The sequence below is a fragment of the Ascaphus truei genome, chromosome 5 (genome assembly GCF_040206685.1).
Source record: "Ascaphus truei isolate aAscTru1 chromosome 5, aAscTru1.hap1, whole genome shotgun sequence".
In the NCBI taxonomy this organism is placed as follows: domain Eukaryota; kingdom Metazoa; phylum Chordata; class Amphibia; order Anura; family Ascaphidae; genus Ascaphus; species Ascaphus truei.
In genome coordinates this window covers 185,780,494-185,796,164 of record NC_134487.1, presented here as the reverse complement: position 1 = coordinate 185,796,164, position 15,671 = coordinate 185,780,494, and the positions used below count along the sequence as shown (strand labels likewise).

At 43.8% G+C, this 15,671-nt stretch overlaps 1 protein-coding gene across 1 annotated transcript in view; it reads right to left on the bottom strand.

Annotated features, from left to right (window-relative positions):
- Positions 1-15,671, bottom strand: part of ADGRA2 (adhesion G protein-coupled receptor A2) — a 187,597-nt gene that overhangs the window by 39,724 nt on the left and 132,202 nt on the right. The window contains exons 6-7 of the mRNA XM_075601405.1: positions 14,180-14,343; positions 11,195-11,408 (exon numbers count right to left, since the gene is read on the bottom strand). Coding sequence (XP_075457520.1) covers positions 11,195-11,408; positions 14,180-14,343 — 378 coding nt within the window. The remainder of the gene's footprint in view (positions 1-11,194; positions 11,409-14,179; positions 14,344-15,671) is intronic.

The following is a 15,671-nucleotide window of genomic DNA, read 5'->3' as shown; positions in this document are numbered from 1 at the left end:
GGGGGGGGGTAAGGGTGTACAGTTCAGCTCTGGAGACCCCTGGTTTCAAATAAGGTTAAAAATATATATATTGTACTGTATATATATGTAGTTGCCTGAGGGTAGGTTAACTGGCTATGCAATTCTTTAATGCAAGCTGTGCTGAAGAGCTGTGTAATGTGGCAGGCATAAGCTTAGCGGGTTTCATGTTAACATGGTGAAGACGCAAAAGGTGACACAGAGTGCTCATTTGCATGTCATTACCCAGAATCCCTGCCTGCAGTGGAAGCATTCCAAGAGATAATGGAGAAAGTCAGGCTTGAATGCACTCACAAGTTATATTTTTATTTGCTATACACAGTGGCGAGAAAAGGTTTGTGAACCCCTTAGAATTGTCACATATTTCAAACCTACAATGTTATTAGATCTTAATCTAAGTCTTAATAATAGATAAAGATAATCTGATCAAACAAATGACACAAAAACATGATACGTTTTCAACATTTATTTATCCACAAATGATTCAACATTTAATATACTGTACATGTGCGAAAAAGTATGTGAACCTTGAGCAGCAATGACTTCAACTAAGCGTTTCCTGTAACTGCTGGTCAGTCTTTCACATCGGTTTTGAGGAATTTGGGCCCATTCCTCCTTACAGAACTGCTTGAACTCCGTGACATTTCAGGGCTTCCTTGCATGGAGAGCTCGCTTCAGGTCCTGCCACAACATTTCGATGGGTTTAGGTTCGGACTTTGACTAGGCCATTCTACAACGCGGAATTACTTCTTCTGCAGTCATTCTTTTGTAGATCACAAGAGAAATAGAGCATAGTTCTTTTGTAGATCTGCTTGCGTGTTTAGGATCATGGTTTTGCTGAAAGACACACTTTCGCATCAGCTTCAGCTCATGGACGGATGGCCTGACATTCTCCTCTAGAATCTTCTGATACAATGCAGAATTCATGGTTGTGTCATTGACGGCAAGATGTCCAGCTCCTGAGGGTGCAAAGCAGCCCCAAAACCATCACATTCCCACCACCTTGCTTGACGGTTGGGATGAGGTTACACAGTTACATAGTAGTTACAAAGTAGATGAGGTTAAAAAAAACCATATGTCCGTCAAGTTCAACCTATGCTAAATTTAGACGACAAATTCTTTATCCTATATCCTTACTTACAGTATATTGATCCAGAGGAAGACAAACAAAAAACCCCAGTGAAATATCATCCAATGATATCTCATAAGGGGAACATAAATTCCTTGTAGGTGTCCTGTATGTTTTACAATTCTTGTTCAGCTGGTCTTAGCTGATTGGAGGGTGGCTCCTCCTACCTAGTTGAAGCTCACCCCCTCTCACATTTAAATGGTTAAAAGCTCACTCCATTGCATCTCCCAGTCTCAGGGGAACTTGCTTGCTTGCTGTTTGAGTGTGACAAATCTAATACAGAGTGCTTTTCCTGGTAATGTACAGGTTAATAAGAGCTTCAATCAGACTTAGAACCATGCAACTAATTTTGACAGATTTATTATTCTATCATTCTTCCTAGTAATGCACAGGTTATTAAGAATTTATATTAGTGTTAGGTACCCTTGAGATGTGGTCTGCCGTGTAGTGGCTCAAGGGCTTACAACACTTTGGCCAAAATGTTAAACTAAAAGACCATTTTATTTAATAGATATCTATACATATATATTTAGGCACTGTACCGTGTATAAGTTTCACTGGATGTGCACTGAGCTCTGTTTGTGTTTCATGTTCTGTCTCTGGTTTTAAATATATATTGCCATGCTCAGTAGCACTCCTCTGTGACACTTATATGCTTATATGTATGTTGTGGTTATTTTGGGGGTTCAATATGAGCTTGTAGGTGTCCTGTATGTTTTTGAAAATAAATTCCTACCTGACATCAAGAATTGGTAATCAGATTTCTCCCTGGATCAACATTCTTCTCATGTTTACTTATTTGGAATATCCCTGTATACCTTTATTTTCTAAAAAGATGTCCAACCTTTTTTTAACATATGTATTGTATCTGCCATCACCCTCTCCATGGGTAATGAATTCCACATTTTAACTACCCTTTCTGTAAATAACCCTTTCCTTTGTAGCTGGTAAAATCTCCTTTCCTACAACCTTATGGGATGACCCTGTGTCCTTTGTACTGCCCTTGGGGTGAATAGTTCTTTTGAAAGCTCCTTGTACTATCCCCGAATATATTTGTATATATTTATCATATCCCCTCTAAGACACCTCTTTTCTAATTTAAACAAATCTAATTTAGCTAGCATCTCCTCATAAATGTATGTATATCTTTGTATGTATGTATGTATATCTTTATTTATATAGTGCCATTAATGTACATAGCGCTTCACTGCAGTACAATGACAATCATATAAATAACAAATAATATAAAAAACACATAATGGGAAGAAGTGCTTCAGACATAAAAGTGACACTTGGTAAAAGGAGTCCCTGCCCCGAAGAGCTCACAATCTAATTGGTAAGTAGGAAGAATGTACAGAGACAGTATGAAGGTGTTCTGGTAAGTGTGACTGCAAGGGGCCAAGGTCGATGTATGAGGTGTAAAGTATCAGCCACAGACCTACTCATATGATTTGATAAGGAGGTGTGTTTTAAGATGGGTCTTAAAGGTGGATAGAGAGGGTGCTAGCCAGAAATTGAGGGGAATGGCATTCCAGAGGTATGGGGCAGTCAGTGAGAAAGGATTAAGATGGGAGAGGGCTTTAGACATAAAAGGGGTAGAGAGAAGATATCCTTGAGCAGAACGCAAGGGTCAGAATGGTGTATATCAAGAAATCCTCCATCAAGGATTCCCCTAATTTATCCCCATTTAATTTGAAAGTCGCCTGTCTATTCTTGTTTCCCAAATGCATAACCTTACATTTATCTGTATTAAACCTCATCTGCTATTTACCTGCCCAGGTTTCCAGTCTATCCAAGTCGTTCTGGAGAGAAATCTAATTCTACTCAGATTCTACTACCTTACACAATTTAGTGTCATCAGCAAAGATGGAGACTTTGTTCTCTATGCCAACCTCAAGGTTATTAATAAACAAGTTAAAAAGCAGGTGCCCCAGTAACGATCCCTGAGGTACTCCACTCACAACTTTAGCCCAACCTGAAAGTTCCATTTATGGCAAATCTCTGTTGTCTGTCCTTCAACCAGTTTTCCATCCAGGTGCAAATATTTTTACTGAGTTCAATTTGCTTTATTTTGTACACTAACCTCTTTGCAAAATCTAAGTAAATCAATCATCAACTGCATTACAGTGGTCTAAATTTCTATTACCTCCTCAAAGAAACTAATAATGTTAGTTTGGCATGATCTATCCTTCATAAATCCATGCTGACTATTACTAATAATGTTGTTTTCCATTCGGTATTCCTGAATATTATCTCATACTAAACATTCAAATAGCTTAATCACTATTGAAGTCAGGCTTACAGGTCTGTAATTCCCCGGTTGTTATCTAGCACCTTTTTTAAATATAGGCACCACATCTTATTCTGGAAGCCAGAGGGTCACGTGGTGATGACTTAGCTCAGATAGTGTCAACTCGCCCTCTTTTCCAAGCACGACAATGTCTGTTTCTTTTCTTACTTTATTTTGGAGAAAGCAGGGAAATACAGTATCTTGTGTAGAGGTGTAGGTCTAAATATCTCTGTGTGTGCTTAGTAGTAAAGGGAGGTGAAAAGATAATCCTGCAGCACCATTACAGGGGTTACAGAGAGGTACTCACGAGTCCAGAGCAAAGGTGGAAAAGGAAAAAGCAATGTATGCTGGGCAGTAAGATAGTCTGGGGACAGACCATCTGTGGGCAGAACAGAGGGGGAGAAAGCAGACTAGCCCATTAGAGAGAAAGGCTGGGGCTGCCATGACAACTCACAGGAGTGTCTGGGGGAGATACAACATGTATCAGTAATGTTGCATCTTAAATACAGCAAGCTGCTGGGTGAGGGGAAATGGCACTGTATTTGTGTGCTGAGCCAAACACATACAGCTGGCACTAAAAATCTGACAAGCAGGGCTGCGAGGAAACAGGGGGGGGGGGGGGTGAAACAGAAATGTAGACAGGGGTATACCTGTTCCATGACACTCCCCGTCTGGTATCTGTAGATACCACTATATGACAGGCTATGTGGAACATATGTGCAATGCAAACATAACATAACAACATAATGCAAAGTCCATGTCCACATAACGAGGTGATACCGGCCGGTACCACTGGCGTTGAAATCCCTTGGCAAAGTCTTTTAGTAAGGGATATTGGGTGGATGAACCGCTCCAGGTTTGCTGGTTTCACCACAATGTCTTTTTGTGAAAGTCTCTGGCACTGTTTCCTTTCAACTTTGTGAGAGAACAGTCCCTTTGACTCTGTAGTCTTCTCTACAGAGTGCATCACCCCATGGATGTGCCAGTCATGGTAGTTTGTCATCCTATCACCTGGCGTTTGGCGGGAGGAGATGGCTTTTGGTTCCATGCGAAAGCGGATTAATGTCCCTGGAAGACTGATCGTCAAGTCTGGTCCAGTGAGGAGGGCGTCGTTCAGGGAGACTCCCTGGAGCTGAGCGCTAGGGTTGAACATTACCCGGATTTGATCGGGTTCCTGAGGGTGGTAGGCCCCAGGTGATTGGAGGTACCGACATTCTTCACCTTCCTCCATTAGAGGTGCTGGCTTTGCGTGGCCAGTAAAGGATATCTTCTGGATGAAGGCCACAAAGTTGCTTTTGGTCTCCGGCTCCCTTTGTGGGTTGCGGCGGAGCGAAGTGAGCCTAGAGATAACAGGTTCTCTATTGTTCAGGAGGCGTCTTTTTGGTGAACGGACTGGTAGCGGAGTCACCCAACTGCATAGTCCGTCTTTAGAGAGCTCCTTGACTGTTAACTTTGGGAATCCTCTATCTTCCCTTGATGGTGTTTGCTTGTCATCGTTCCTTGTTGTCTGGAACGCTGTGCACTGTAGTTCATCGGTACATTTCTCTTGCACGAGAACATCTCCGCGTAGTTTGGTGAAACGCTTTTGTGTCTCTTTGTTGACTGCCATCGGGAGGTTATTGTCTCCCCGGACTTAACGAAGAACAGTCTCTTTTGCCCTAGTAAAACCCTTTATGAAATGTCTCTGTGGCTGTCTCCTTTTGGGTGTGTGAGAGGACAGTCCTTTTGACACTGTGGCTTCACCTGTGGGGCGCAATCTTTTGCGGCTATGCCAGCCGTGGCAGTTGGTTGCTTTGTCGCTTGATACTCTGTGGAGAGGAACAACTGTACGTCTTAGTCGTGTCACTGCTCGCGAGAGGACTGTTTGATCGTTCGTTACCTTTTGGACGATCCCTTTGTCGGTCACCTTTGGGAGGTTACTTTCTTCCTTCGGTGGAATCGACTCGTCATCCTTAGCTGTCTGGACTGCTGAGCATCCTAGGCCATTGTCACATCCCTCTGATGCGAGGATGATTTTGTTGGTCTCAGGAGTATGAACTTGTCTCTTCTCTTCACTTGGCCCTTCGGTCACTTGGAGATGGCCAAGACATGGTTCAGAGAGAGATGTGTGTCCACATTCTGTCACCACCGTTCTACGGGCATCAACGTAGTCTTGCCCGTGCTCTTTGTTGGTGCACGAGTTGCCCACTATCACCCATCCTAGGTCGAGTCTTTGGGCGTATGGCGCGTTGTGGGGTCCGTTATGCTGTTTACGGACTTTATGTACCCTCATGATGTCCCTACCGAGCAGCAGCAGGATATTGGCGCCTTGTTCTACCGGCCGGATGTAGTTGGCTATTCCTTTGAGGTCTGGGTAATGGCGTGCCATGTCTGGTGTGGGAATCTCGTCCCTGTTTGTGGCCATGTGGCTGCACTCGATGAGTGTGGGAAGGGGCATGTTCACTTTGCCGTCTATTGAGCATATGGTGTAGCCATTCACTCTTCTCCCTGCGGTCTACATTCGCCCTGCGCACGTTCTGAGAGTGTAAGGAGAAGCACCGTCTTGTATGTTAAACATGTCGAAGAACTCTGACCTGACCAGCGATCGGTTGCTCTGGTCGTCGAGGATTGCGTACATCCGAATAGCCTTCTCAGGTTGTCCCTGGGGGTGCACTGCGACAAGGCATATTTTGGAGCAGGACATTTTGTCACCTTCTTTTCCGCAAACATCAGTGCGCTGAGATGTGACGGATGTTGACTCTCCTTCTTTCTCCCCGCCATGCTCCGCTACGGAGGATGGGTTCTTGAGTTGGTGGAGTGTCATCGCCTCTGGGTGTAACGCTGTCACATGCTTGTCACTTTCGCACACTGTGCATTTGATCTCTTCTTTACAGTCCCTGGCTAGGTGAGTCGTGGAACCGCAGCACTTGAAGCAAATTCCGAATTCTCCAAGTAACCTCTTGCGTTCCTCTAGGGACTTCATCCTGAACCCAAAGCACTTGTTGAGTGGGTGTGGCTTCTTGTGTATGGGACATTCCCTGTTTGGGTCCCTTGGTTCCTTGTCTCCGGCGACCGACTGATCGGAAGTAGTTTGGGTCGTGGGGGGCACGTCCGTCCTGCGAGTCGAGAGGGGTGTCTGGGGGTTACCATATCTCGTCGCTGGTCTCTCGTTCCTCAGGCTGCTTGCACTGTATGTGGTTTGCGCACCTAAGAAGAAGCTGGGGTCGTTCCTCGTCCTTGCTGCTTCGCGAATGAAGCTCAAGAAAACTGAGAATTTGGGGGTAGACGACTTGCTTCTCCCTTTTGTATTTGGAGCCTTGTGAGATCCATTTTTCTTGGAGGTTGAAGGGTAGCTTCTCCAGGATGGGTCTCACTCCACGAGCTGAGTCTAGGACGTTGAGACCTATTAAGGAATGACCTTTCCTTGCGAACTCCAGTTCTTGCAGCAGGTCTCCAAGATCTCGTAACTTCGAGTAGTCTTTGGTTGTGATCTTGGGGAAGCTTTCGACTCTTTTGAAGAGCGAATCCTCGACTGCTTCGGGGCTGCCGTAGGATTCTTCCAGCCTTTCCCACACTAGGTCCAGACCTACTTGGGGTTGATGTGCGTTTGCTGCCCGCAGTCTTTTTGCGTACTCTCTGGATTCGTTCCCCAGGAACTTGACTAACAGGTTGAGCTCTTCCCTTGCTGAGAAGTCCAAGCTGTCGATTGCGTCTTTGAACGTGAACTTCCACGTCCGGTAGTTCTCAGGGCGGTCGTCGAAGCAGATGAGCCCTGCTTGTACCAGGTCGCGCCGGATCATGTACTTGGCTATGTCTGTCAGACGTGAGGCATCGGCGTGTTTGTCTCGTTCTGAGGTAGTTGCTGGGACGGTCTGTGCGGTCGCCTCTTCCTTGGCGTGGACGCGTGATGGCTGCTGGCTAGTGTGAGGGGCTGTTTTCTCCCGCGTGGGTGTACCTGGATTGCGAGCCTGTTGTGGTGCATCCGTGTGCGCGCTGGCGTGTGGATCACTGTTGCGGCTGTGGCTATCCCAGGCAGCATGTGCCATTGACAGAGCAGCGTCTTCTCCTCGTGGTCCTAGCGAGTCTTCGGTGTCTGTGGTGTCACTCCCTCCGTGTTGAGATGGTGCGCTGGTGTTTACACTGAAGAGGCTCCTTACGTAGTCTTCAGTGCGTCGGGCTGGATCCTCTGAGGCTATCCGTCTGTACGGTAGCTCCCCACCGTCCTGTCTCGCAGCTGCTTCTAGGACTTCGGCTTGGGCTATGGCGGCAGCGGCTTCCTTCTCTTGATTGAGTGCCTCTAGATCCGCGTCTAATTCGGCCTTTTTGCGCGCAGCGGCGGCATTGGCAGCGGCGGCAGTAGCAGCAGCGGCGGAATTGGCAGCAGCGGCAGTAGCAGCGGCGGTGGCATTGGCAGCGGCGGCAGTAGCAGCGGCGGCATTGGCAGCGGCATTGGCAGCGGCGGCGTTCTGCTCCTCCTCTTCTATGCGCGCTCTTTCTGCCCTTACGGCTGCCTCTCTTCGACCATATTCGGCCCTGGCACGTGCGGCCTCTGCGGTGGCTCGCGCCTTGGTAGCGCTTGTGCTTGCGCTGGATGCGTTAGATTGCGCTGATCTTGCTGACCTTGATGAGTGTCTGGATGTGCTGGAGCGCTGTGATGCAGTTTCCAGCAAAAGGTCCTTTCTCTGGTCTTCGGCCTCAGTGACAGTGGTCTGCACGAAGCCGTCACGCTCCCGGTCAGTTGCCTCCTGCTGGTCACGTTCGCTGAGGCTTTCCTCCGTGTCAATTCTTTTTAGGTATGCGAGATATGTTTGTGACAGCATTTGGTAACGTTTGTGACTTGACCTCAATTGGGCTATAGCTTGCCTAATTTGTTTCTCCTGATCACTAGTACTTGCAACGTTACATATTTCACGACCAGTGTCCTCCCAGGCCTTCTCTAACCTTTCGCAGTGTGCATCAATGTCAGTCTCATATTTTTCACGGGCCTTTTGTGTCAGTGTGACTGTCCATTTGGGCCTTAAGCCTGCCCGCGCCTGTTGCACTTGCGCAGCGGTCTCTGTGTCTGAGTGATCGCTTTCCTGCGTGATGTCTGGAGAGGCTCTGAGTTCTGCCATGCTGTAGGTGTGTGTAGGCCTTTTGCCAGTGCATGTGGCGTGCGGTCTTTTACCTTGTCAGCGATGGGCGTCTGTCTCAGATGATGCCGAGCGGTGTCCTGCAGCGTGCAGCGTAGGGGTAGCTGTACTCACAGGTGTCCGTTGGCTCTGACCCGTGTCCTGGCGGGTGTCCGGCGGTGTGGCCCTTGATGGCGCTGGCCGTGGGAACGTGCGCAGGGGTAGGTGGGAAGGTGGCTCCTCACTATAGGGCTGTGCAGAGGGTGAACTCAGACAGAGAAAAAGGCAGTTAGGTTTTGTGTAAGAAGCACTGTTTGTTGCAAGGCTGCTGTGCAGTGCAGGCTGCTGCTTGTCTGTTAAGGCTGCAGGCTGCTTGCAGTTTGAGCTACTTGGTGCTTCCTTTGTGTGGTGTAGAGGCTGCTCTGTATTAGCTGTGTAAGCTGCTTGCTTGTACTGCTGTAGAGGCTTCTCTATATTGTCATGGAGTCTGGAGTAGCAGCTCCTGTAAGTGTCTGTAAGGCACACGATATCTTTTCACTATTCTGGAAGCCAGAGGGTCACGTGGTGATGACTTAGCTCAGATAGTGTCAACTCGCCCTCTTTTCCAAGCACGACAAGGTCTGTTTCTTTTCTTACTTTATTTTGGAGAAAGCAGGGAAATACAGTATCTTGTGTAGAGGTGTAGGTCGAAAGATCTCTGTGTGTGCTTAGTAGTAAAGGGAGGTGAAAAGATAATCCTGCAGCACCATTACAGGGGTTACAGAGAGGTACTCACGAGTCCAGAGCAAAGGTGGAAAAGGAAAAAGCAATGTATGCTGGGCAGTAAGATAGTCTGGGGACAGACCATCTGTGGGCAGAACAGAGGGGGAGAAAGCAGACTAGCCCATTAGAGAGAAAGGCTGGGGCTGCCATGACAACTTACAGGAGTGTCTGGGGGAGCTACAACATGTATCAATAATGTTGCATCTTAAATACAGCAAGCTGCTGGGTGAGGGGAAATGGCACTGTATTTGTGTGCAGAGCCAAACACATACAGCTGGCACTAAAAAGCTGATCAACCAGGGCTGCGAGGAAACAGGGGGGGGGGTGTGAAACAGAAATGTAGACAGGGGTATACCTGTTCCATGACACATCTGCTTTATACCAATCTTGTGGTACCGAGCCTGTGGAAATGGAGTCCTTGAATATTAACTGTAATGATTTGGCTTTTATTGAACTTAGTTCTTAAGAACTCTTGAATGTATGCCACTGGGGCCAGATGCTTTATTTACTTTCATTTTATCAAGCCACCTATGAACTTCTTCCTCAGTTAACCAATTGTTCGTTAATATAGAGCTTGTGGCTTCCTCCTGTGGCACTATTATTGCAATTGATTCTTCCCTGGTAAATACAGAGGCAAAGATTTTTTTTGAATACCTAAGCTTTTTCCTTATCTCCAATAATTTGTTTGCCCATCCTCTCACTGAAAGGGTCCTATATTAGCTTCCACATTTTTTCCTACAAAAACATCATCCCAATTTATTCCTTGTAGATTATTCCTTAGTTTATTCAAATCTGCCATTCTAAAATTGAAAGTCTATGTTGAACCGAAGTAATATGGTTCTTCTGTTCAAACGCAGTGTTGGGTTAGCCAAACAACATTTCTCATTGATGCCAAAAAGTTCTACTTTTGACTCGTCTGTCCAGAGAAAATTGTTCCAAAAGTCTTGTGGATCATCTATGTGCTCTTTGACGAACTTCAGATGGGCAGCAATACTCTGTTTAGAGAGCAGTGGTTTCCTCCTGACTATCCTTCCATGAACACCATTCTTGTTCAGTCTTTTTCTGTGACTTGAGTCAGGAACACTCACATAAGGCAAGGTGAGAGTGGTCTGCAGATGTTATTCTGGAGTTCATTGTGACGTCCTGGATGATTTGTTGGTTTGTTCTTGGAGAGATTTTGGTAGGACAACCGCTCCTGGGTAGAGTGACTGTGGCCTTGACCTTTCTCCATTTGTAGGCTGTCTGACAGTGGATTGGTGGAGCCCCAAATCATTAGAAATGGATTTGTAACTATTTCTATACTGATGAGCATCAATAACTGCTTTTCTGAGGTCTTCAGAGATTTATTTTGACCATGACAATATGTGTTTCCACACACCTGTATGGTGAAGACCAAACTCACAAAGTTTCTGAACTTTATATAGTGTGTGGCCTCCCAAATTTACCCCATAAGATCTACCTAATTATTTAAACATATGATTCTAATTATCCACTTTAATTTAACTGATAAAACCAGGGTTTCACTTACTTTTGCACATACCCTGAATCTTAATTACTATTTTTTGTCTAATTCATACATCATTTTGTTTCAAGAGACATGGAATTTGTTCAAATAAACCCTACTGGATATTTAAGAAAATACGATATTTCAAGAAGGTTATCATGGAAAAACTATGGAGTTTCTGTAATTGTCATTGGGGTTCAAAAACTCCCCCCCCCCCAGTATATATATATATATATATATATATATATATATATATATATATATGGGCAGCATGGATTGCGGTTTTAAAATGGGACTTTTCAAGTGAACCTTAAAGGTGAGACGATAGTCGGTAAAGTGAACACTGTAGGGAAGAGTGAAAGGGAGCACTGTAGAAGTAATAACAACCTGGTATCTAGTACCTAGAAATGAAGGTGCAGTCATGGATGATGGTCTCCTCTAGTATTACGCCCATTTCCATATCCGCCGCTACCTGCTGCCCATTGTGGTACCAGCTGATTTGGCTGCCGTTACCCAAGTAACTGGCCGTGCACTGGATGGGCAAGCGGTCCCCTTGAAATACGACTTGCCGTAGGGACGGGATGAGCAGGTGCGTGTGAAGCTCTGGGGTCCCTTCTATGAACAGAAAGTAAAGGATTAGCACCTATAGAATATGTTTGTGGTACCATGTTATGCAAAACTACATACAGGCATACCCCGCATTAACGTACGCAATGGAACCGGAGCATGTATGTAAAGCGAAAATGTACTTAAAGTGAAGCACTACCTTTTTCCCACTTATTGATGCATGTACTGTACTGCAATCGTCACATATGTGCATAACTGATGTAAATAACGCATTTGTACCAGGCTCTATAGTCTCCCCGCTTGCGCGCAGCTTCGGTACAGGTAGGGAAGCGGTATTGTTGTTCAGGACATGATGACAGGCGCATGCGTGAGCTGCCGTTTGCCTATTGGGCGATATGTCCTTACTCGCGAGTGTACTTAAAGTGAGTGTCCATAAACCGGGGTATGCCTGTACAATATTTCAATAGTACTGGCTAACTCTCCCCAGTGATAATAAAATAAGTAAATACATATATAGTTATATAAATAAGTATTACGTCATTCTTATATACTGGTGCAGGTTACATAGAATTTGTAGGTCTAAGTTTAATTGTTTCCCAATCCAGAGGTGCTACGTAATAAACAAACTTGCGTGTACGTGTAAATATTCACACTCAACATCTCAGTCTAATATAAACCTTTATCAGGGCTGGATGGCATTTCAGCCCAAAACAGACTTCCATCAGTGCCGATGCTGGAAATATATATTATTGTATACCTATACACATACATACATACATACACTCACGCATGTGCATGTATAGAGAGTTTAAAGGACAAAGCAACACTCACAGGGCTTTCTGCAAATGTCGGAATGTATTTGTCAAAGATCAATGATTCGGTCCTTATTAGGATATATATGTATATATACAGTTGTGTGAAAAAGAAAGTACACCCTCTTTGAATTCTATGGTTTTACATATCAGGACATAATAACAATTATCTGTTCCTTAGCAGGTCTAAAAATTAGGTAAATACAACCTCAGATGAACAAAAACACATTACATATTACACCGTGTCATGATTTATTTAACAAAAATAAAACCAAAATGGAGAAGCCATGTGTGAAAAACGAAGTACACCTTATGATTCAATAGCTTGTAGAACCACCTTTAGCAGCAATAACTTGAAGTAATTGTTTTCTGTATGACTTTATCAGTCTCTCACATCGTTGTGGAGGAATTTTGGCCTACTCTTCTTTACAACGTTGCTTCAGTTCATTGAGGTTTGCAGGCATTTGTTTGTGCACAGCTCTCTTAAGGTTCTGCCACAGCATTTCAATCGGGTTGAGGTCTGGACTTTGACTGGGCCATTGCAACACCTTGATTCTTTTCTTTTTCAGCCATTCTGTTGTAGATTTGCTGGTGTGCTTGGGATCATTGTCCTGTTGCCTGACCCAATTTGGGCCAAGCTTTAGCTGTCGGACAGATGGCCTCACATTTGACTCTAGAATACTTTGGTATACAGAGAAGTTCATGGTCGACTCAATGACTGCAAGGTTCCCAGGTCCTGTGGCTGCAAACACACCCAAATTATCACCCCTCCACCACCGTGCTTGACAGTTGGTATGAGGTGTTTGTGTTTGGTTTTTGCCAAGCATGGCGCTGTGCATTATGGCCAGACATCTCCACTTTGGTCTCGTCTGTCCAAAGGATATTGTTCCAGAAGTCTTGTGGTTTGTTCAGATGTTCTTTTTAGAGAGAAAAGGCTTTCTCCTGGCAACCCTTCCAAACAAACCATACTTGTTCAGTCTTTTTCTAATTGTACTGTCATGAGCATTAACATTTAACATGCTAACTGAGGCCTGTAGAGTCTGAGATGTAACTCTTGGGTTTTTTGCAATTTCTCTGAGCATTGCACGGTTTGACCTTGGGGTGAATTTGCTGGGATGTCGACTCCTGGGAAGATTGACAACTGTCTTGAATGTTTTACACTTTTGAATAATATTTCTCACTGTAGAATGATGGACTTTAATTTTTTTGGAAATGGCCTTAAAACCCTCCCCAGATTGATGGGCAGCAACAATTGCTTCTCTAAGATCATGGCTGATGTCTTTCCTCCTTGGCATTGTGTTAACACACACCTGAATGCTCCAGACCAGCAAACTGCTAAAACTTTGGCTTTTATAGAGGTGGTCACACTTGCTGATGATCAATTAATCAAGGGCATTTGATTAGCAGAACCAATGCTGCTACTTAGCATCTTAATTCCTATGGAAGCAGTAAGGGTGTACTTAGTTTTTCACACATAGCTTCTCCATTTTGTCTTTATTTTTATTAAATAAATCATGACACGGTGTAATATGTCATGTGTTCATCTGAGGTTGTATTTACCTAATTTTTAGACCTGCTAAGGAACAGATGATTGTTATTATGACCTGATATGTAAAACCATAGAATTCAAAGAGGATGTACTTTCTTTTTCACACAAATATATATATATATATATATATATATATATATATATATATATATAAGTAGTGTAAAAAAAAAGAAACTGCATTTAAAAAAATGCTATTATCTCAAAATTGTATCATATAATAATATGCATACTAAATAAATATATATATATATATATATATATATATATTATTAGCATAATGCTATATAATACAATTTGAGATAATAGCATTTTTTTAAATGCAGTTTCTTTCTTTTTTTTTACACTACTTTTTATTCAAACCATTGCGGATCCTTCCAGTACTGAAAGAGTTAGTATTATAGATTACATGGCAGTGTCCGGTCCCCTATGTTTTCATGCAGTTCTTTGGATTTACTTACCGCAAGTCAGTTGGTTTTCCCTCAGGCCTCTCAGGGGCCGGTCTCGCAAGGCACTCGGATACACACACAGCGTCCTGTCAGAAACTTGAGCCGAGACGTTTTTAGCCCACGATGCCACCCAGCGCAGGCGGCAGTCACATGTTAAGTACTCTGTGGCAAAGTCTCTGAAAAAGTAACAGCCAGGTATGTATCAGCAACTGCTAGCGTGGCCTGCAGAGCAATGCCTATAGATACCAACACTAGCTATGCACCTGCAGTGTATTGGAAATCCTGTTATGCCACTGAGATCATTGTCTGTGTATTGTTTTTTATACTTATAATAATATACCATTATGTTTTTCTTGTACAGTGTTGCACTACTCATAGCACTCTACAGACAATGATACCGGCACAGGGAGCGAACACTGGGTTGAGAACCTATTCTATAGCATGATCCATCACACTTAGTGCCCTCCTTTATTACTACATAATCCACATCGTTTATGATGCTCATCATTCTTTATCCATGGTGGTTGCCATAACCTCACCATAACATCACCTTTTGTTTTAATTAAGTAGAAAAGTGTGAATAATAAATAAAAGATTATTATTATTATTATTATTATTATAATTACACTTCTGTTACTACTTTTGGAAAACACTTTGTACCATAGAGAAGGTACTAGCTTCTTCATACAGCAATTCTTGTTCTTTTAAATTGCAGTGCCACTTTTGCTACGTGCAATATAAATGCAAAGCCAGTAAAAGCCATGTAAAAATGGTTTTCAGGCAAAAGGTGACACATTGTGTGCTCATTTGCGAGTCAATTCCAGAATCCCTTGCTGCAGTGGGAGCACTGTATGCTAGGTGATAATGGTGAAAGCAGGGTTGCAGACCTGTGTAAGACATGTGAATGTGCTTTTTATTTGCTTTATGCTATACGGTGGAGTTTTCTTGTCGCCGTTTTCACCCACCATAACTTAAAATGTGTATGGTAAATCCTACCCAGCCTTGAAAATTGCAAAGCCAGTACAACCAACCTTACACTGTCGAGACTCAAAAGGTTGAAACAGCTGTCTGTGAGTGTTTTCACTGGTTTTGCATCTAATCCCAAGCTGTACTTAAAAGCTCTATTAACAGCGAGCGTAATCTTAAAAGGGTATCATGTAAAAATGGATTTTAGGCAAAAGGTGACATGGTGTGCTCATTTGCATGTCATTTCCCAGAATCCCTTGCTGCAGTGGGAGCACTGTATGCTAGGTGATAATGGTGAAAGGCAGGGTGCAGCCCTGTCTTAGACATGTGAATGTGCTCACAAGTGATATTTTTATTTGCTATATGCAATACGTGGAGGTTTCTTGTTGCCTTTTTCACCCACCATAACATACAGTATATATTATATATATATAATTTTATTTAGTACATTAATGTTTCGGACCTACTACAGGACCTTTCTCAGAACTGAAATGTTGATGTACAAAATAAATCACTTTGCTTAAATCCCTTGCTTTTT